Raw genomic sequence first — 22789 nt, 5'->3', positions numbered from 1 at the left:
CCTTACCCCTATCCAATGTCCCCCAATGTCCCCCGCTCCCCCCACCCAATTTCATCCTTCCCATCGCAGTCAGGTTTTTTCCTCTCCCTCTCCCCCTCCCCTACCGATGTTCTCCCTCCCCTACCCCTACACAATGTCATCCTTCCCTTCACTGTTAGGCTACCTCCCCTCCCGCTATCTCTCCTCCCACCACCGTTGGGGGTTTTGACGTTATGACATCCATTAAGCCATTGCTCTCTCCTCACAAAAAAAACACTCGGGGTTAAACACGCACCTGTAGGGCTGAGGGAAATAATAACTCATATTGGACAGAACGGGAATACCATACATTATAATTAAACAAAGTCTGGGGCTACCAAGGGAGTATAGCTATACGACGCACATCGTCCCTCTTAAATTTCTGGTGAACCAAAAATAGATACTTGAATAGAAGACAGTGTTGAGTTACGTTTTTTATCCAGGTCGTCTCTAGATGGTGGTCTAACTTGTTTTTCTTTTTTTACTTTGGGAAATTCGACTTACCTATTTTTTATCATGTCTATCCATTGAATTTCTATATCGTGGTGGTGCCAATTTTAAGTGGTATGCGTATGTAATATGTATAATATTGTTTGTCTCAAACAGCTATGGTTTTGACACATACATTATATGGTTTTCACTAGATTTTAAATTTTACAAGAACAAAACAAAGTACTTTTAGATTTAGATTTTGGAAATAAAACATCAGTATGTTTATCAGTAGACTGGCCACCGCCTCTAGAATATTGAATAATTAAGAAAACTATTTTAACTCTAAAACTTTTGATCACTTGGATGTCTGATTCTGGCCTAAGTTCTAAACTAGGGCGAGCCTGAATTCTGAACTAGGTGGAGATAAGTTAGGAGTATAATGCAACCGAGAAATTCTTCATAAAAAACTTAGGGGCTGGTAGCCAGTCTAGTTTATCAGAAGAAGCATATTTTGTTTATATTACTGAAGAATGTTTGATATGAAAAATAGATCAAAAAGAACATATATATCCGCGTCATAACACTCTAGCGAAAACTTGAAATCTAAACTCAAAGATGACACGAATCGCTCTAGAAACATGATCTGGAATAGCTACAAAACTACAACCTGTTAAATTGTATAACCTGAGTTTCTTAAGATTATAATACGAAATCGACCCTATGCAAAACCATAATGTCTCGGTTGCCGATAAAAACATTTTTTATCATATAGGGAAATAACCGCTGAGTATTCCTAGCTATTCTTGTTACATTCTTATGTTTAACAAAATACGTCTCATTTCTGTTACCAACAAAATGAAGTACTTGTTTCAGTTAATATTCTGTTAGGAAGAGAGAACCAGACCCTATAACGAACGTTTCTAATCTGAAGGGAACAAAACTTGAAATTTAAGTATTTTTTTCGTTAGATAAGACTTTTCCTTAACTCCAATAACGCTTTTGCCACGGAGAACGTTAAGCAAACATTACTATGGTTAAGGAAAATATCCTTACTTTAATATTTGTCCTCAACTCCATTAACGTTTTACTATAGAGAAATGCCCATGAAAAAAGGCCTGATATGATGCATTCAATTTCGGAAGAGAATTCATTTGTTATTTTTTCCAATCTTAGTGCTTCCTGTCAGTCCCTTCAAAACACGTCCATGACACGAGATAATGTAATCCCTATATTTTATACACACTGGATTAACGAGTCAAATTTCTCAGAATCACTGACGTTGGTCCAACATCAACACGGCTAAGAGGGGATTACTTCTCATCTAAACAACACTTGTTTCATTACTCCTCAGTGAACGTTTAATTCTGATAACTTATAACTGTAGCGACAGGTCGAGACAACATACATGTAGCAATTTACAGTAGATAGTTCAATGTACTCCGTGGAAATGAAAAAGAATAGTGTTCGGGGATTATTACATGTGGTCCGAACGAATAACATGACTCATTCATAACAAAACTATTCAGATAAAATTGATGATGTTCTTTCTTGAATTTCAAGACTTTCGAAAAGTACTTTCATTTCATTTTATCCTTCAGATCTCTAAATTAAAGACGTCGAACAATAATGCTGTTTCCAAATATGATATTTTATAGAAAGCATACGTCACCGTGGACAACAAACACAGTTGGCTGAAATAACATTAATTTTATAAGCATAAGCAAAAATCGAACGTATGCCTATTCTCTAACACAATTAAATACCCACTTACACACCAATTGCAATACAACAGAGAACTGAGGTATGCGCTATACGTCACTTCTGCTGTGACGTAACGCACAAGAGTACTTGCTTCCGTTGTCCACGTAACTATTATTAACATTTAACGTACTGAACGACCACACTGTTCTCATCAATACCTTCTTATGACATTTGTGATGACGGTATTTCATGAAAGTTCCATAAGCGTTCTTTTTTCTCAATAGGAACATACCAGGGACCGTATTCATGAAACCGTTCTCATGCTCAAACCCATATTCTGTGTCAAGCCCAATTTCTTATGCCAGTGATAAATTTATGCATTAAGAAAACATGTCAATGATACACATGTATGTAAGAAATATGGAAAGACATTTAGCCGAATATCGTTTTCAATGTTAACACTCGACTTTTTGACCGTTTAACATGATTTAAGCGAGTTACATGGAAGTCGGTTTGAGCACAGAAATAATGCTTGAGTATGCGAACGGTTTCATGAATACGCACCAGTGTCTTTTACTGAAGCGTTCTCTCATAGGAAAGCGTTGCTTAAGTTTTAAAAGCTTCCCGAACCTGAGATTTTCCCTTATTTCAAAAATGTCTTCCTATGACGAAAGTTTGATATTAGGAATTTCCTTTAGTTAAGAAGTGTTCACGAAATTGGAGTCAGTCTCTTAGAACTGTTTGTGAAAGTCGATTAACTATTCTATTAACTGTTGTTTTTAAGTAAGCAGAATATCTGAATAGATGCTATTATTTCCCGATGCATGCTTTCCTGTTTTTACGATGGATTATTTAGTTTTGACTATTCCCGTATGTTTATCTAGTTCACACGCACCGATTAATAGCTCAAAGACTATTGCCCGGTCAGAAAGAGCTATTTCCCTCTCCATGAAATTACACATGAGACTGCTATCCGGGTAATTGTAATCGTCATGTAAACGAGGGTTTTCGAGACGTCAATTTCAAGACGCAAAATGATTTCATCATGTAGAAGCCGTTTGAATTATAATCGTTCGGAAAGCAAAACAGATTTCCGGACCTGAATCAGAGGAGTATACTCAAACGTCCTTAATCTTCGATTTCATTAATGCTTTGATGTCAAGAACATGGGTACGATGTTTCCTTTAAAAATTGAAACTGAGTTGTAAAAAAGCAATCATTCACATGATTATGCACTCTCGCTTTCATTTGTGGATATGTAGAAAGCTAGCTTCAAAATAACAACTGAACAATAACACAGAGCAGTCAAAATGCTAGTAGGTTTCGAGAAGAACACAGCTTAAAATGTCAAGGAATATTTGATCTTGGCACTTGAGTATCACCCTTCATTGACCTCCCGTCTCATAATGGATGAACACCTAGGCTATGCGAATGTTAAGTAGTTTACCTTTTACTCCTAGAGAGTTCCAATTTAGAACACTATGAGAAGTCAGCATGACGTCATAGCATTAACCGAAAGGCATGCCGGTTCTCCGCTGTATCCGACTTTATGATGGTAATTCACGGGGAGGGCTACGAGGCCATTGTAAATAAAGTACTCAAAATGCACACGTGCATTTTAAAGGATAATTAACACTGGGTTTTATATGCAATTCACACTGTATCCATTTGACGTTAGCCTGACGCAAGACGGAATAAAGTTTCATGGTTTATAATGGAAAACAACAACTCCAAGCTACCGACTTGTACCGGACGATCTGCGTGGTGCGTTATGATTATGATATTGTTTTGAAAGCCAACTCAGCCTATAAACAATAAACCACCCGTGGTGCTCAGATTTACTCCTTGTCTGGTACTCCTCACCTGTCAGTTAGTGCTATACAGCTTAGGTATTTCGCGGAGGCGTCCTCCCTTCTACAGAGAAACCAAAACAACATTATTCCAAACATATATTTGTGAGATCGTTTTATATTAACAAGTTTAAAAAAAGGTTTGAAATCAATTCTATAGAAAAAAGGAACACCAAACCATTCATATACTGTGTCTCGTTTTCAAAGAACGAATTCCATATCTTTAAGGTGATATCTGCGTATGCTTTTCATGAAAAGTATTATATTGACGAGTTGTATTCGAAGTAATGAAATACACGTTGACTCAGTTAAGGATCTGTTTGAAGAAAGTAAATGTTTTATTTCTAGGCGGAACCGTTTTCCACGTTACAACATTGGTAATGCCTGATTAAATCGAAAGGCCGGACTTAGTCTAGCTGTCATCGTTTGACGCTGGGATAGAAATAAACATATGTCCTTGTTTAACATTATATAGTAAAGTGAAATTAAGGATAAATCGCATGTATTTTGTCTTTTTCATTTACCAGCTGGAAGGCAGACAAAACACATTATTTCGATGTTATCTGATTCATTAGTTTTATGAATGAATCCACGTCGTTCACACGCTTGTGAGTATAGTACTCTCGTGCTCACGTGGTTTGTATCATCACATCTCGTTTTATCACCATATTGTATGGCGACGAAGTAAAGAGATCCACATGCTGATATGCCTCCCCCGCCAAATCTCCTCTATACAACTCAGATTCTGCTCGCTTTGAACTTTCATACTACTTCCGGTTATAAGTTCGTAGCTACTTCCGGAACAAAAGGTTACTGTGCTACTAGACTAGATATATGCTTATATCATCATCTACGTGTTTACATGGTCCACTTACATATTGCTTATGACTTGATAATGATTTTCGATTGCTTAGAGATCAGACATTATCACCGGATAATCATGCAATATCATAAAATACAACAAAACCATCACTATTAATTAAACTTGTGTCTATGACACATAAAGACTGTAATTGATCACAGACAGTGATAACGTCTTACATTGATCGGGTATAATCCATACTTTAAGATAATCACTCAAAGGCTGCGTCTGAAGGATTTGTACCTTAGTGTTTATCTAGAGTTAAGGCGATATGACTTTCCTCTTGTGTGATCATAGAGGATCAAATGGTTCCTTTTGTATCAAGCAATGTGGTTGATGAACAATGGATGTTTTTGAAATTAAGTTTAAAGCTGGTTTACATAGATTTTGTCAGATAGTGTATGTTGGGTTTTCCTGTGTGGGATCACCTGGTTTTGGTATAAGTTATACAAACGTTGCATTGATTAGACTATCGGTCTGTACATGTTTCATTAGTGAGATTACCAGTACATATTATCTTAAGGGTCTCTATCCCGCTTCAACGCTGTGCTTTGTAGACACACTTACCTCCCCTTAATTTTATTTTATATATAATTGTAACACTATTGGGCACGGACACTTGACAGGATTTCTCAGCCGGTTAGAGCGATAGGAGAACCACTGGAAGTCCTGGGTTCGAATCCCAATCTAGTTTTTATACACATAAAACACTGTTGTGGGTTATATTTTATTAATGTCATATTTAGTGTTTTTGCCTAATAGTCTCGCTAGGTATGATATATTTTTCAGAAAAGATTTATCAAAGCTATAGTCTTGCCGGAGAAATCACTTTCCAACCCATAGTTTTCTCTTCAGTTTTTGGCAATGGTACGTTCGGGAATTCTTAATATTATTTATTGTGACATCACATTTTAAGGAATGCAGATGAATAATAAGAACACAAACTAATATGCAGTAAACTGATCAGCGACATGAGAATAATCAATTATTTCTTAGATAATATATTGAATTTATTTCGCTTGCCACAGTGTCATTGTTCTAACCCGATCTAAATTTATCCATAGGTGAATATATGTAACATGACAATAGCCTCCTGTCTACAATCACAGCCATGATTTATCCTCTTCCTTGATACAAATGTACGTCATATTTACAACCATTGAGCTTCAGATAGGATAAGTTAAATGTAAGACAGCATACAACTTTACTACTGGTCGTACACGGGGCATTTTAAATATTTACATTCAATACAGATATCAATTAATTAAGTCATTATAACTATTGCGTACGTGTACATGTATGCCGGGGTCTACTTTGGGAATGTCTTTAGTAAATTAGTAAAGTGTATTTGTTCATAACCGGAAATATATTAAACTTAATGATGATGACGTCACACAGAGATTGGTTTGTTTGGTTTGTTTGTGTTTTACGTCCTATTTACAGCTATGGTCATTTAAGGAAGTGCCAGGTTTTGGTGGTGGTGGAAAGCCAGAGTTCACGAAAAAAGCCACCGACCAACAGTTCAGTACCTGGCACCTGCCCAACGTCGGTCTCGAACCCGCGACCCAGTGGTGTAGGGTTAGTGGTAGCTGAACGTCAGACGCCGTAACTAACCACTTGGCCACTGCGGACCACCACACAGAGACCAACGCGATTTGTGTGTCTTCTGTACAACGAAAGACAAGACGGCATAATGTATATGAGCAAAAAACACACAGCTTCTTGTTTATGTAAGTAAAGACCCTATATTCTTTTTAATACAACGGACAACATGATGTTTCTCTACAAAGACGGATATACATGTTATTTTAAAAAAGAGTGGAGGAACTGAGAACAAGCCGTGCATGTTTACATATTGAAGAATCGTGTTCATTTGTTTCTAAGCGAAAGCAAGCAACCTGTCATGGCGCTGTACAAAGACACACGACATGTTGTTTCTGTGGAAAGACTGTTTTTTGTTTCTATACAAAGCCATACACCATTTTGTTTCTGTCTACACACAGGCAATATATAGCGGTTGTTAATAGATACAGTCATCATGCTACTTCTGTATAACTACGGCTATTGTATTGTTTCTGTAAAACAGACACATAACATGTTGTTTAATTTCCGTACACAGAATATTTTCTAGCGAAAATCGAATAAGGTTCGTCTCCGCAAAGTTGTTCAGTAACCACGCTTCTGTTTGTAATGTATACATGAATACCAGTCATCAAGTTACTATATCAAATATTATTGCAAACAAATTCAGATTCCGAACTCATATTAAACCTTGTTTTACAGAAAATTTTCAAAATTGTGTTCTTACTTTTTTTTCATGTTCGGAATGAACCTAAATTTATTTAGTTACGCAAAATTCTCTAAATCATAGGTTTTATTCCTGTTAAAAGCTTTCTCGTGGTGTGAATTATTTAGAAGGATTTTAAACGAGGAGAAATGCACTGTTGTACGGTGATGCACTTTTAATTACTTGAAATAGATGGCGTGGCCTATCTATCCCTGGCTGGTACAGTACAGTCCCGTACTTTAGGACGAACGCGATCACATAACGTGGGGTATATATGTTAACATGGCACGTGCACTAGCTCGTGTGTCTTTATTGTCAATATATTGGCGTTCTTAGATTTAATTATGATAAATTCTGCTATATAATTTGCGTGTAAAAGACAAAATAGGTGTAAATATCTATAAAATTAACATTTACATTACACATTTTCCTTTTAATGTTGTTTAACCGTCAATTTATAAAATTTCGGCTCTAGATCGGCGTTCCTGGGTTTGTGATTACTCTTGATGTGGTATGATCAGTTGCATGCTCTCCCAGTGCTTGCCGTCGAACGCAGTTGTAACACATCCGAAGAATTTCTTTGTGGAACAGTTCCATTGATTCTACACCTGTATACAGCCGGCACAGCTGCATTGCGTGCGCCTCAGGAGAACGCTGATTGGTGATATAAGCCTTGGTGTGAACTATTCCAATATAAGCGTGTCTCAAATACGTATTTACCTTTAGGATTGTTCGAATAAAACACGAAAAACTTATATAAATTCGAACTTAAATTCGATTATAAAAAACACACGAACAAGAACTGAGGAGATACTATAAAATAAACGGGAAATCATCATACACCATCGCAAGAAAAAAAACACCTAAACGCAATACATGGTCATGTACCTGGAGTGTTCGGAAACGGGAAATGTTCCCTGTTCCACGTGCTCGCCCCTCAAGATAAGGATACATTGCCGAACATAATATTGAACACAAAATAAACCTGAGTATATTTTTGACCCACATTCCCAACTTGACTCCATTTATCAAATCCATTTTACCCGTCTATTACAGAATGGTTTACAGTCAGAGATGTACAAGGTAAACAATTTACGTACCATGTGGTATGTCTAGAACGTAAACGTAAGTAAGACATATATACAAACAAAAGCATCGCTTATGAGCTGAGGTAAGGACACGTTATTTCGGCCGTAGCTTTAAGGACGGTAGCGGCTTTATGACGGCTATTAAAGGATTGTATCTGATGCAGTTCCTGTAAAAGGATTCAGTCTCGCTTCCATTCGCTGGACCACCAAAGTACATGTAACAAAATAAAGTCCTATATTAACCTTTTCATTCATTCATTATCATATTTTCAGTTTCTTCGAATTAAATGAAAACAAATCCAACAAAAAAGTATTTGCAGAAAAGCGGATTATGGCCACTTACGTTACATTTATGACGTCAGGTAAATGCAGTTGCCACATCAGGTACGGGTAAAATATGCCTGTTTTATTCCATTGCACGTCATAAAAGGCCCCCAAGATGGGGGACATGAAATAAGCCACTATTGATCCGCTGCCCCCATTACAACATTTGGGTTATCTGTATTTTCTCTCTACTTCCTAACATGTTTTTGTTTTGTTTCCTAGTGCCTTCTTTTGCAATAACTCACTTTTGGCATTGGTGTTGAACGTTCACCAAAGTGGGGTAGGCAATGGCTTCTGTTCCCCTGCTGGGACATACAAAATGTACCTTAAACTGGTAGTTATTGTTCCTGCTTGGCATTCAGCATTTACGGTAATCGCAACATCTGGTTTACCCGTTGTCAGTATAATGTTACCAGGAGGTGCTTTCGGCATGGTATATTTCAGTGAGGCAGCCCTATAAAAGTCGCCATCACATACGTGCTATCACAAGGAGACAAATACACCAACGTACCGCATCCAGCACACATACACACAAACACGTATGCATCACACACATAGAGGCACGTTCTTAAATGACCTTAACTGTTTATACAAAAAACATAATAGAACCAAATTTAGATAATTTGAAAATGTAATTGTTGCTAAAATGAAGGACAAAGCTTGTGATCTAAAACAAAAACAAGATGTTACTAGTAGCCCGACATTAATGAATGTTGTTTTTTCTCTTCCTGTTTATAAATGTTAGTTTATCAGTTTTTTAGTGACTCCTTCAAATCGTGGATTAGGAAAACGAAACACCTGCTACATTGTATTAACCATTGCATGATTCGAAAGAGGCGACTAATGAGTCGACCCCATACAGATTTTTTGTAACCATGACACGACAGTGATCAGAAAAGATATGCAGCACCCATTGTAACATTTGGTAACTACATAATACTTTTTTCTTTTTTTTTACCAACGCTTTCGTGTTTTGAAGTTGGTCTTATATATAGCCCCATCACCTGTGGACACCGTCTTCACTTCATCTTACAAAGTGTGGCTGTTGCGAGAACGTGAACTATCCCGCACCACTAAAAACGACAAACCAGTTATTTGTTAAAGTCTTTTTGTATTTATATAAACTTAAATAAAAACAAGGAGAAATAAACTGGAGAACGATCTATTAATTAGTAATGAATAGTATCCAAGATTCACGATTCGTCTCGAGAGATCTACTGTAAGCAAACCTGGGCCCAGTTGTTCAAAAGGTGATTAGCTTAATCAGTGATTAGCGCAATTTTTTTTGTGTATTTGTATAACAAAATCATTGAATTAGTTAAAAAAATCCAGCTATTAAAAATTCATTAGAGTGAATTAACATGCAAATTTGTGAGATGTTTCCTTGTATATTAACGAAATTATTAAAGGTTGAAAAATGTCGTTAAACAGTGACTAAGCTAACCACCTTTTGAACAACTCGGCCCAGATCACCCTATTGAGTGGAAGTCCTAATGACAATCATCCATTTCATAAATAAATCAAAGCATATTGTCGTAGGCACATTTTGGTTTCAGAACTTTAACAGAAAAAAGTTCAATAATCAATGCTAATCACCTCGTCTAATCAAGCGGTTCTAAAATCTTGCTGTTGCTTTTCGTTTTAGTTACTCGCATATTACAACTGAAACTAGATCCTTTCTGTGCGGTTAAACTGTTTCTTGTGAAATATCACAGGAAGCTGGCATCAAAATGGTTTTACAGCCGGACTCATCAGCCTGACACCTGCGATAAAGTGCCGAGCCCGGAAACGCCATCTTAGCACCGATACCGTGTATAGAGGAAATTCTCATCGTTTTCCGCTATACAATTTCAAGAAATGTTTTACTACAAAGCGAGACTGGGACTCGAAGTGGGACGTTTCTCACTCCGGGATATCCGATCGGCAGTGTGTACTATCGCTATGTCGAGCGTCAGCTTGACTCGGCGTATTCCATGTAGACGTATCAACCTCCTCTGTCAAGGGTCAACGGCAGTCGACTTTTTATCTGGTCAATTAATGCATTCTGCAAATTAATTCTGACATATACGAGTGTTTCTGATGATACAGTTCGCGCTTCAAGTTTTACGTTTAAAAACAGTTAATGCACGTGCATTCAGGGATGTTTCGACAAAAACACGGCCGAAGTTTATGGTTGAAACATGTGTGTACATGTACGGAGTTGGTTTTTCAGGGAAACGCGAAATTAAACAGTTTTATTGGCGAAATGTAACCTGAAGAACTCTAAAGAAATACGCTTTGTTCCGTTTCGCTTAAATTACAAATAAAAAATTAAAACAATAAATGTCGATTTCAATTTATATATTGAAATATAAAAACAATTAGCGCGAATTAGATGCCTGTTAAATCAAGATCTTCCGGGAGATGTGGCAGTGACGAGGTTATCTGATGTGTGTCTTTATCAGGATATTACAACTCGAAATCTCCAATGTAGATTTCATTGTTAGAGCTTATGGTTGCTCACAATTTAATCTATATGATGTGATCCGTTTGACCTTGGGTATGCTGCATCTTCTATTCAGTGAACGAATAACGGAGGTTTTGGACCGGTGTAAAACCTGTCATTGTTTCTATATTCATTGCGATCACTATAACAGTTGAGCATTGTTGCTGGCGGTAAGGACAAGTGTACGAAGTATTAAAATAAATCAAACAGAATACTCAGTATTCTAAGCAGTCTATAACATTACACAAAGTATTGCGATTAGTTCATTGGAAAAATCAAGACATAAATATCCATAAGAAAACATAATATTTGGAAAATGTATTGATAAAAATAATTTGAAAAAAATATGAAATCTACTTGTAAAATCATCATTCCTACAGAATACAGATTTTGTTGCGCATTCTTAAATAAATAATTTAAAAAAAAAAGCAACAAGCATTGAACTGCTTTCATTTAGCATTCATCCAGCCCTTCCAGCATGGAAACTAAAGAACTACTGTTTATATTTTGCATTTACATCTTTATCAAATGACGCATACAAAAACAATATGAAATAGTGTTATATACAGATAGAAGAAAAGACCGATTTCTCATATGTATCAAAATTTAATATTTGTGTTCAGTCATCCACTCTCCGTCATGAACATTAATTAGGGACGCCTGTCACGGGACTTACGACGGTTGTACATACATGTAACGATCATTATGACTAATATCAGTGCATTCGTCACTTCACTTAGGAAGCATCTGATTAATACATACACTTGTACATCTACGCTAGAGTTTCCTAAAAAAACAAATCACCAGCCATATCTACCAGGATATTTTTTTTACATTCTGCCTTGCCTGCGTTTTTACATAAATATTATATTTAATTTTGTAGACACCCCTTTGTTTGATATCCCCAAAAAAACATTTTCCCCAAATGTACACGTGGAAGTGTTTTTTATCCGTCAAAGAACCTTCATCACCAGCAACAATACCTACACCAATACCACCAAGTGTACAAGAAATAGCTTTCAAGTGTGTAATAATATTAAACACAAAGCAACGGTCCATGGTTTCCCTAAATAACATTAATGAGATTTCTAATTTTGAGAGAGAGTCCCATACTATACATATAGACATTAATTCACAAATTACGCGTGCATGTTGTTTTTCAACCATTAATTTAGCTTTTCTGTGCTTACTTCGAAATTCTCAATTAGTTATCATAAGACAAGAAGAGAATTTGACTGAGAAATAATATTTCTTTTCCTAGCGATGAAACTTCGGTTAAGGGTATCATGGTTTCGTGAAATACTTTAAGCTGTAAGATTTATAAAAGCACTGGTATGGTATATCGGCTAATTAGAATGTCGTCTAATCTCTACAAACAACCGAACCTCTTCATTAGACCGAGGGGCGGGTACAGCGCGCGTGGCCCAAACGCTGAACTTTAGGAATAATTAGACCAGAGGAATACTGAAATCCATTCGCTCGTTGCGGTTGTAGGATCAAGCACCAAACTTCGGACTACAAAGACTGAATATGAAATTGACACATAAAACAAACTTCGTATATGAAGGGAGTAAAATTGGAAATAAAGAGAATGGACGAAACCCGAGAAGACATTCAAACATCTCGCTAGCGTTTGTAATGTATAGCTTAAATGGCTTTATCATAATGTAGTTAGAACACACAGACTTACACAGAGAACGTTCTACTGAATATTTGAATGGGGATTTAGGGTTTTCCTGATACGTTCATTTAAGTAAATAAGTTTATATTAGCGATGGAAAATGAACATAATGCTTGGAATTACGGAACAGTCTACTTGTTCATTGAGAGACTCTTGGCTTGTTACCCATAACATTTATACACGGTTCCCAAGTAATTTGCTTAATTTGCCCTGTTTTAACAAGTTATAATGAAAAGGAGGAAGCGAATGCACAGCCTCACTACCTTTTCCGCGTTCCAACATCAAAGCAATAACTGGATAAGATCTCATGTATAACAATGAAGCATAGGCTCACCCAAATTGTGCCATAGAACTTAATTTAAGTCCAAACCGTTTCATCCTAGGAAGTTTCGTAGACAATGGGCACCACTGTTGGAAACGCGAGATGGTCTCTTAGTTCATATCGGTAACTCGGTTTTTGAGAAACCTTTTGATGCATAATGAAAATATCTAATTAATAACAACTGATATTATGTATCGTATGTTGTCCTAAGTGAAAGTCAAATGACCTACAGAGAGTTATAGTAACCTTACTGTACACCAAGTAACATTCACGTGACCAGTGCGCAGTTACAGTTACTGTACACTACGTAAAAGTCACGTGACATGAATATAATTATACAAAATTCACTGTACACTAAATAAGAGTCACGTGACCCTTTCACAGTTATACCAAACTTATTATACACTAAGAAACATTCACGTGACCTGTACATAGTTATACCAAATTTACTGTACACTAAGTGAACTATACACAACTATTTAAAACTTTCCGTAAACGTAACAGTCATGTGACCTGTTCACAGTTATACCAAGCTTACTGTACACTAAGTAACAGGCACGTGACCTGTTCACAGTTATATCAAGCTTACTGTACACTAAGTAACAGGCACGTGACCTGTTCACAGTTATACAAGGCTTACTATACACTGAGTAACAGGCACGTGACCTGTTCACAGTTATATCAAGCTTACTGTTCACTAAGTAACAGGCACGTGACCTGTTCACAGTTATACCAAGCTTACTGTACACTAAGTAACAGGCACGTGACCTGTTCACTGTTAGGTATTATTATGTTTATGACCAATTGCATGTGATATTTATGAAATTATTAAAAGTGTCTTAAAACTATTTAAAATTATTATCCTCTTACATTGTACATTGTTTGTATAATGTGGCTTTTAATGTTTCTTTTTACACTCACTTACCGTTAATGTACCGTATCTTTTTGACACACCTACTGTTTTACCGTGTTCTATTGTTTTAGAACACACCTTCCAAACAACATCATATCGTTTAGGCCATTAATGATATATCAGATTTTATATAATAGGGTTCTCTTACGGCATAGTCTCTTTTCATAATAATACATATTTATTGGATTTATAACGGTTAACATAATAATTCATTTATACGAGATTACATATGGTTCCCACTAGCCTTTGTAGCAGTATATAATGCAAGTGAAACAACATCCTGTATTTGACATGGTTTTAATTATGTAGACCTATATTATTTATCTCCTAGTATTAGTCAAATGTTCATGAAAAATACACACACTAAAGTGCTATCAAATGCGAGCCCAGGTCAACCATGAAAAATCACGTTTATACAGAACAAAATGTATGACACATGTTAACACATAATTCGGTAGAAATTATACTAGAGCAGATTGGTTTACCGTCTATATAGTTATTTGTTTACAGTTCTCCTCAATTAACCGGTTATTTGACCCAATAACACACTACCTTATATTCAATACATATCCCATGTCAAGGATTGGGACACTTTATTATGAGACATAGTTTTTTTGTTTTTTTTTGTATTTTGGTTATGTATACAAGGGATATTAAAGCTAGACAAGAGGTGTTAGTAGTTGTTAATAAATAGCATATATTGAAGGAGTAAAAAATGGTAAAAATTGTGAATACATCCCGTATACAGTTATGTATTTTCTCACTTGAAACCAAAACAAATTAAAAAAAACATCTAATCATGTAAGAAATTGTTCCTGGATGAGTTTTTATATACTGCTAGAAGGAGAATGTAATAAAGAAGTCATATACAGTCTTATATACGGGTTCATAGGTTACACTGTATGTATATATATATATAACTGGAGGCTGTGTATACGTCAGGTATAGTAACGTAGAGTAACGACTAGCGACCTGAACGTCGTTTTCCACTATCTTTTATAGACGTCATGTCTGTGTGGCCAAGATAACATTCTAGTGAGGGATACGAACACCCGAAATATTGAAGGGGGGGACATTTATACATATATATAGCAGGAACAATCATGCATGACATTTGATAAAATACCACACCAAGAATGCAAAGACTTTGAATTGACGAAATAAGTGACAGTAAACGACGGTAAAACGACATTGATTGATAACGCGCGGTCGTTATGACTACCTGTCAGTATGCTAGGCGACACTCCATATAATTGGAAGCCATTTTATAGTATCATTTAACGTCATGGCTGATAAAAGAACGGCGAGATTTGGACGACAATGGAACGTGAACTATCTGCTGACGGGATCTAGATTTACATGGCGATAGTGCTACAGGAGATTCGCTATCAGACTACACAGATTAATATAACCACGATAGTATTATACATGTATATGCCGGTGATATAGTATATCTACAATAGTATTATATATACCTCGTCTTCAGTTAAGATCATTGTGTAGAACGCACTTCGCTATGCTCATCCGATATAGTTTGCTATACGTATACCTTCTGTTCTATAATTGTGTGTATAGGCTATAAGATACACTGTTGCATTAACCTCGACATCTAGAACAAGAAGGTGTGTCCCATAGAATCGTGTATACGAAACGCTTCCTGGAACAGTGTGCCAGGCCAGAACATTGGGGATTCATTATACTGTGTCATGGCTGTGTCATTTCCGCTAAGTTACACTTTACAGTGGCATTTGAATACTCCTGTCAACCTTCATCCTCGATATCCAGGGGTTATGCTCACTTTCGGTCTCTGCACCCCTGGAATATGTCATGGCAAAATTGATGGCACAAAGATAGCTGTTTGATTGGTCTCAGGTAAAAAAAAAAAGACCAATCGGTGGACTGATACCTGTCCTTTGAAGATTACAAAGGAGAGACGCCCAATTTCAAAGCCTGTCAATTTTTACCGTTACGTGACCGCGAGATTCTTTTGATGTACATCAAAGGATCGAGCTAGTCTTCTTGTCTCATCAAAAAGGTGGCACACACCGAGCCTTCAATTTTGCTATGACATATTCCAGGGGTGTAAAGAGTGAAAGTGAGCGTAACCCCTGGATATCGAGGATGGACAACCTTGGACCTCATGAAACCTTAGCTGACGCAAGGACGTAAAATCCCAAAAGACGTAAGCAAAACCATGAAAAACAAACAGGTTTCTCATGAAGGGATACAAAATTCAATAGTTCACGTCTGTCCATCATTATATATATATAACAATTACACTGAAAGGTCAAGGTTGAACTTTACCTCTGTCCTCTTCAAATCTGACGTAATCGTACATGTACAAGGTACATTATGATATTATGTTGACGATGCGACTGGATGGTTTGATTGTAGTTTTTTTTTCATAAAAGGGAAATGTTTTTGAAATTACAGCCTAGTAAAATGACCTTGATCCATGTTCCGTAAATAAATTAATGACAATAACATTTATTGACTATCACTTTAACATTGTATATAGGGACCAACACATAGATGCATAATAATAGTATATACATGTACAGTTTTCTCGAACACTTGATATATAAAGCCTTTATGATAATACTCATCGTATTGTAAATACCACCATCATTTAGAACAAAAGAGAGTCTACAGTGTCATTTTGTTTAGGCCATCTGCGTGTGTAACACAGTGTCTACCATATTAATGTGTGTAAGTTTATGTAGTAATCTAGGACTGTGTGTGTGTAGAATATACGAAAACCAGTTACGACAGTACATACACGTGTTGTATATAATTAACTGTATTGGAAGTGTTTTAAGGACAGGATTAGTGGCATACTAGTAGATTTACAATAGCATTGTATATAATCTACTGATAGGTTATTAGTCTCAGAGGTTGAAATACCAGTTTAGGATTAAAATATTTGTCATTTAAAGCCGATTAACGGCATTTTTCATTTTTGGTCTATTTCATTCAACCTCCCGACTCAAAATTGATGAAACCAGAGCAAATTATTAGCAAATGAAAATTGACGTGGACACCCTTGACAAAGATACAAGAAGAATAAGTCCAGATATCCCAGAAGGGTAAGCGCATACAGTTTCACCGACGACACCCGTCATGCAAATCTAGGTCAAATCCAAGGATAATTGATGTTTATATCGACCAAAGGAAATAAGCTATTTCTTAATGAGATCATGATAACGACTTGAGTTTTGCCGACAATCGTTATTGACAGTTTTTTTTATTTGGAACCATTTGCTATACGATTGGCCGTCAACAGTTGACATTTATCACCGAAAATATTATATTCTTGACAAGTGTTTTTAATACCGAATCCATTGCAACATATGAATACAGTATGGGGCAGAGGTGTTACCATCAACAAAAGGAAATGTCACCATATGACAATTGAAAACATCCCCCTTATCGTTACCTGTTGGTGCTGCTGTCAGCAACACAAGCACATGAGTGAAAGAGGCTGTAGTGTCCTTTTTTCAAGAGGACATATATAAGATCGACTTAGTAAATAATTTCTTCTTATGTTGATATAGCGCATCGTCGATTTAACTGTGCTTAAAATGAAAGAACTTGACAGGGTTTTGTTACCGGTCCTGATAAGCTCTTAACAAACTCATCCTGATATGGGAATATAAACAAGTCCGCTAAAAGAGGGGCACAGTTTGTTCCCATATGGAATGCGTACAGTTCGCCAGAACATTTTGTCACTAAACTAGTCAAAGATATTGTCTTTATTTTACAACATATGCACGAAAAATAGTTTAAAACCAAATATGTATATCGAAGTTCTCCTTTCTTGTAAGAGAAGCTCTCACTTATAGAGAATGCAGACGTTGCGGTGAAATGATTGGAGAAAGTCAAGTTGCGGCTATTTTCTTCAGAGCATGTTCCCTCAAGACCGTATATGCACATATTGTTGTTTCTTTTGCTTATTTATTTTTTATAAGACAATCTAAGTACAATTGCAAAAAAGTAAGTGATATATTGAACATGACTGAGATTGAAAAGGATCCATCTTTGAAGTTACCCATTCTTTAATGTTCACCTTTGCAACACAAACAATTCTTTTACCCTCTCACCTCTATATAGGTATGAAGGGTAGATAGGTCATCGAGACCTACATTTATCATACTCCCGACAAAGAAATAGTACATAAAAAACAAAATCGTTTGAATTAAAATGTTCATTATGTTGTCGACTGATACTTTAAAACCTCACGTCATCTCAGTGAGAAATTGAAATTGAATTGCTATTTTAATCGGCGTAATGCTATTTATCGCAAAGCACAGACAACAACAGACATCGTTAAACGGACATAAAGGATTACAAAAGATCTAGAAGCTTGCTGTTGACATTTTAAGTCGGGTTTAACTTTTAACCATACCTGTATTAAATACCTAAACCCATACTTTTTTCTGGTTTTGTTCGAAATAAAACCTGTCCTACGTGTGCAGTTTTCGATACAAATATTTTACATGTATATTCATTGCTGTGCTGGCAAGGTGAGCGATGACTTTGAAAGTTCCCTGAAAGAAATGGTCGAAAAAAGTCGATCTTTGTGGAGCTATGAAATGTGTGCATATTCTACCGTCGTATATAGAATTCCCATACGGCAAATGTACCAGACTCAAAGTATTGCGATATTACATTACATTTTCATGTCAAGTATATCTTACCAAAATAACCATTTCGAAAGTGATTATCGATACGTTCCGTTTTACGCCAGTTGTCATCATATGTACCACTTTGTTCCTGTTTATACACTGTGACACAGCAAATATGTCGTACTGAGATATTCATGTTTGTGTCTTGTTAACACGAGTTAAATGTGGTTCTACATGCCTTATCTCCCGAACGAAGGATCACTTGCTATTCGTTGGTAGGTCATCTCGATCTGTTAGCACCAGCCAATTCCCAGTTGACCAATGGACAGTTTCGGACGTGTCCACATTGGTTTCTATTTTCTTATCTGTTATCGTCTGTAGACATGTTTCATTATATTTTGCTAACCACGATCCTCCTGACACTGACAACTATTTCATGACATACATCGTGACGAGACAAACGTCTAGTCAGTCATACCTAAGTCATACCAAGCATCGTACAGGACTCTCCTGTTATTTTCATTTCAGAATATATATTGTTCAGATCTTAGATACAAAGGAATTGGGCAACAGGCAAAGCCTATGAGCGCTCTCTCCTTACAGTTATAAACAGCATACACACATCATATTGAATTGAAGTAATGATAAAACATGGATATTATGTACATGAATATTGATATTTACATGTCATTATTATTTTTTAGAAAATTATTGTACTAAAACAAGATTGTAAAAAAAATGGCAATTAAAATGATGCTGGTGGACAGCACATAGTACAATTATGTACTGGTATCATTCCACAAGGCAAAGTCATGTGAAAAAAAAGATAAACAACTAAGTGTAATCTAGTAAAAGCGTCTAGTATCTTTTATCAATAGGTAATATATATTAGCAATGTCGAATACCTCTCTTTCTTTGTAGAAGGTCGCGATTGTCTTTCCGTCTGATACCAACTATATTACAAGTTTGCACATTTGTATATGACTTATGAACGTAACACACATTAATTGTCTGGTACACGTATGAAGAAGAGGCGAACAGGAAAAAAATGATTTAAGAAAAAGACCTTTTTAAAATCTCTTAAAACGATGGTTATCACGACAAAACCCCTCAAATTGTCCATTTTCCAAATTTTCTCTCAAATTTCAAAAACATAAATATTTTCTTTACTTCATTCCTAGCACTTATGTCTTCTAACTATCGTGCGTAGGAGATTTCCTCTTAAAACTCTCACTTTGATCTTCTCTGATGTTACGACATTAAAGTTTTAGGACTCACTAATGAGAAAAGGGGGATCGTGAAAAGAGGAGGCACATATTTGTTTGGATCAACAATCCGAGAGTAAAAGGCTCTCCACGAATGCTTCACACTGCGCAGTCAGTGCTCAATTGTGTAAAAGCATTGTTAGGTTTATCAGTCAAAAATCAACTACAAAGAAATATCTTATTCAGCTATATATAAATCTATAAAAACTTCATTCATTGAGCGTTAAACATAATTTAATCTTATGATATCACTTTGTTTAATATCTATATTCAGCGTATATACTTTTTTTTTTCTGTTTTTTGCTTCTGTTTTTGATGTTTTTGGTGATAGTAACCATGCGTTGGACAACATTGACACCTTGCATTTTTGTGAAAATTCGCACGCGTTGTATACAGAAGAGTGAGCCCCCATCCCTCCCCAGTCACAACTATAGCCTGCTTAATGTTCAGCTGTAGATATGTCAAAATAATTTGACTGCATGATTTTCCGGCCCTACGGGAGGGCATTAGCGGAAAAGCAAATCTCTTCTGCGCTCTACAGACAGAGAGAGAGTTTGCAAACGACCAACTTTTATTTTACGATTTCAAGGCCACCTAGAATATTTTAAATAGTCGTGTACTACGTTTGGCTGAGACCACGTAAACAGCGTTTCTTCAACTAAAAACTGAAACTTTGTTGAAATAAGCATAAAATAGAGATGTTTTTTTTTTTAATTTTTGAATGGCAACATTTTTGTATTCCTATGACTTGCAAAAACTGCCCTTTACATGATGAATGTGAGAAAAATGTCTTGTCAAATTCGAAAAAGCTTACATGCTATGAAGTAATATAGATGTAGGTATGCACATTACTATATCGATATGAGGACAACAATGGCATGCTTAGTAATAATAAAGTGGATATGTTTCAGTGGTGAAACAATAGTGATTGTAGGAAAACTACGTTATTTACTATTCATAAAAAATATTTATAATAGTATCGTTTTTCTGATGATTTGCAATATTTTCATTTTACATTATTTATTAGGTTCAGTAAAAAAACCACTTAAACATGTACTTTATATTGTTTATAATTAATAAAATCAGGATTTTTTTTTTATATTTAAATATTTAACATAACCATAATAATATGATGGATTTGAATAAAACATGATGAATATTTTATGTGATACCGAACTCTTAAGTGAAATTACAGAATAAACATATCGTCTCAATTATTACTGCCTATTTTAACATAGACATCATTTCGTTACTATTTCTGCCTGACATCCTCCCGTACTGCAGGAGGACTACACTCCTGGGACGTACTGACCCGATGTAAATACAGACGTGCTATAATTGTACACATGTTTCGTAATATCAGTGAGCGTTATACGTGGTCGGTACGCTATCCTCCGATTGTGTAAATATGTGTAAAGTACTCGTCAATTTTCTTACCAATGTAAGGTACAATTGACGCATTAGACTCTGGTCGTCTTCCAGGGGTGCTGTCAAATACTTTGGTATAAAGATAGGCAGCATTTTCATTGATAATTTCTTTCACTGGAACTCTTCCATGTTGATGTGTAACTCGATAAGCGGGAAAGTGCGCGTGCTATTAATTCTCACGGATGATTGACACCTCGCGAGTACGGCGGCTGGCAAATGAACGGAACGAGGCGGGATTACTTTAGCCTCACCGTGGGTCATATTAGTCAGATTATATTCCTGGTACGGGTCAGTTTGTTGAAAAATCATCGAAGTCTACGCTAAGTTATAAGTTGATAAAACGTGTACAAGCAGAAGGTCTGTAGATGAATTAGGAAACAGGTGCTGATAAAAATACCGTCTAATTAGGTGCGTGCTTTAAGGCGCACTGGGAAGTTTTTAAAATCGAACAGGGCGTTTTTTTTAATCATTCAAGTGTGTGAAAGGATGATTCCAAAGCACCACATTCCATATTCTATGGAAAATTACACACGGCAGTCAACAGATCATCTAAGTTCAGTCACATCGGGATTGTGTCATCAGATGTACACACAGGAACCTGTCAAACCGAAACAGAGCCAACGTAAACGTAGCAATTCCAAGAGCAGCGACGGTATCGTGAGTGTCTCATCACCAGAAAGTATTGACGATTCTTCTCCAAAGAAACTCAAGAAAAAGCCGCAACTGTCTTTTGAGGATATACAGACACAGCGCGTCATGGCTAACGTCAGGGAACGACAAAGGACACAATCACTAAACGACGCCTTTGCTCAACTCCGTCAGATAATTCCAACATTACCATCAGACAAACTGAGTAAAATTCAAACACTTAAATTAGCCACTCGTTATATAGACTTCCTGTACAATGTCCTGCAGACAGAGGAATACTGGGACAATACATGTAACAACAAAATGACCCCTAGTTGTAACTACATGGCTAATGAGAGGTTGAGTTATGCCTTCTCTGTGTGGCGGATGGAAGGAGCGTGGACGATGCCCACAGAATGAAGAGGCTCCATGCTGTTAGTGATGTCCTATGGTTACTGGTACGTATGGAGAGGGTCTCCAATACTCAAAATATCACTCTGGGTGTTCAGCAATGTACCTTTCTTTAATTACTACGGCTCAATTATATAAAACCTTGGTAGCATTATAGCTTGTTAGATTAAACCTTATATATATATATATACAAGTGAGATGTAAGTTATATAATTATGGTTCAGACAACACATTGTTCATTGATTTTGAAAATATCGTGAAATCCAATCTTATGTTATTGTTATACTAGTGAAACCTGGTACAAAACATTTAAAAGTTTCTTCGATTTAAATGATTTGCTCATCATTTCTCATTATAAAAAAAACCTATATAAATGTAGGAATCAGTTTGCTGATGCATAATTCTAGTACATCATTGTATATGCAGGATAAAGATGTTCCATTTGTTTTATGTCAGTAATTCCAATGGAG

The 22789-nt window shown here is 36.2% G+C and overlaps 1 protein-coding gene across 1 annotated transcript; it reads left to right on the top strand.

Annotated features, from left to right (window-relative positions):
- The first annotated feature begins 21767 nt into the window (after positions 1-21767).
- LOC110465034 (twist-related protein 2-like) lies at positions 21768-22328 on the top strand. Its single transcript, XM_021520598.1, has one exon. The coding sequence runs from the start codon at positions 21768-21770 to the stop codon at positions 22326-22328; it is 561 nt and encodes a 186-aa protein (XP_021376273.1).
- Positions 22329-22789: the final 461 nt, after the last annotated feature.

This window comes from Mizuhopecten yessoensis, unplaced genomic scaffold, assembly GCF_002113885.1.
Source record: "Mizuhopecten yessoensis strain PY_sf001 unplaced genomic scaffold, ASM211388v2 scaffold11047, whole genome shotgun sequence".
NCBI lineage: Eukaryota > Metazoa > Mollusca > Bivalvia > Pectinida > Pectinidae > Mizuhopecten > Mizuhopecten yessoensis.
Note: the sequence above shows the minus strand (reverse complement) of the source record. Positions and strands in the feature narration are given on the sequence as shown.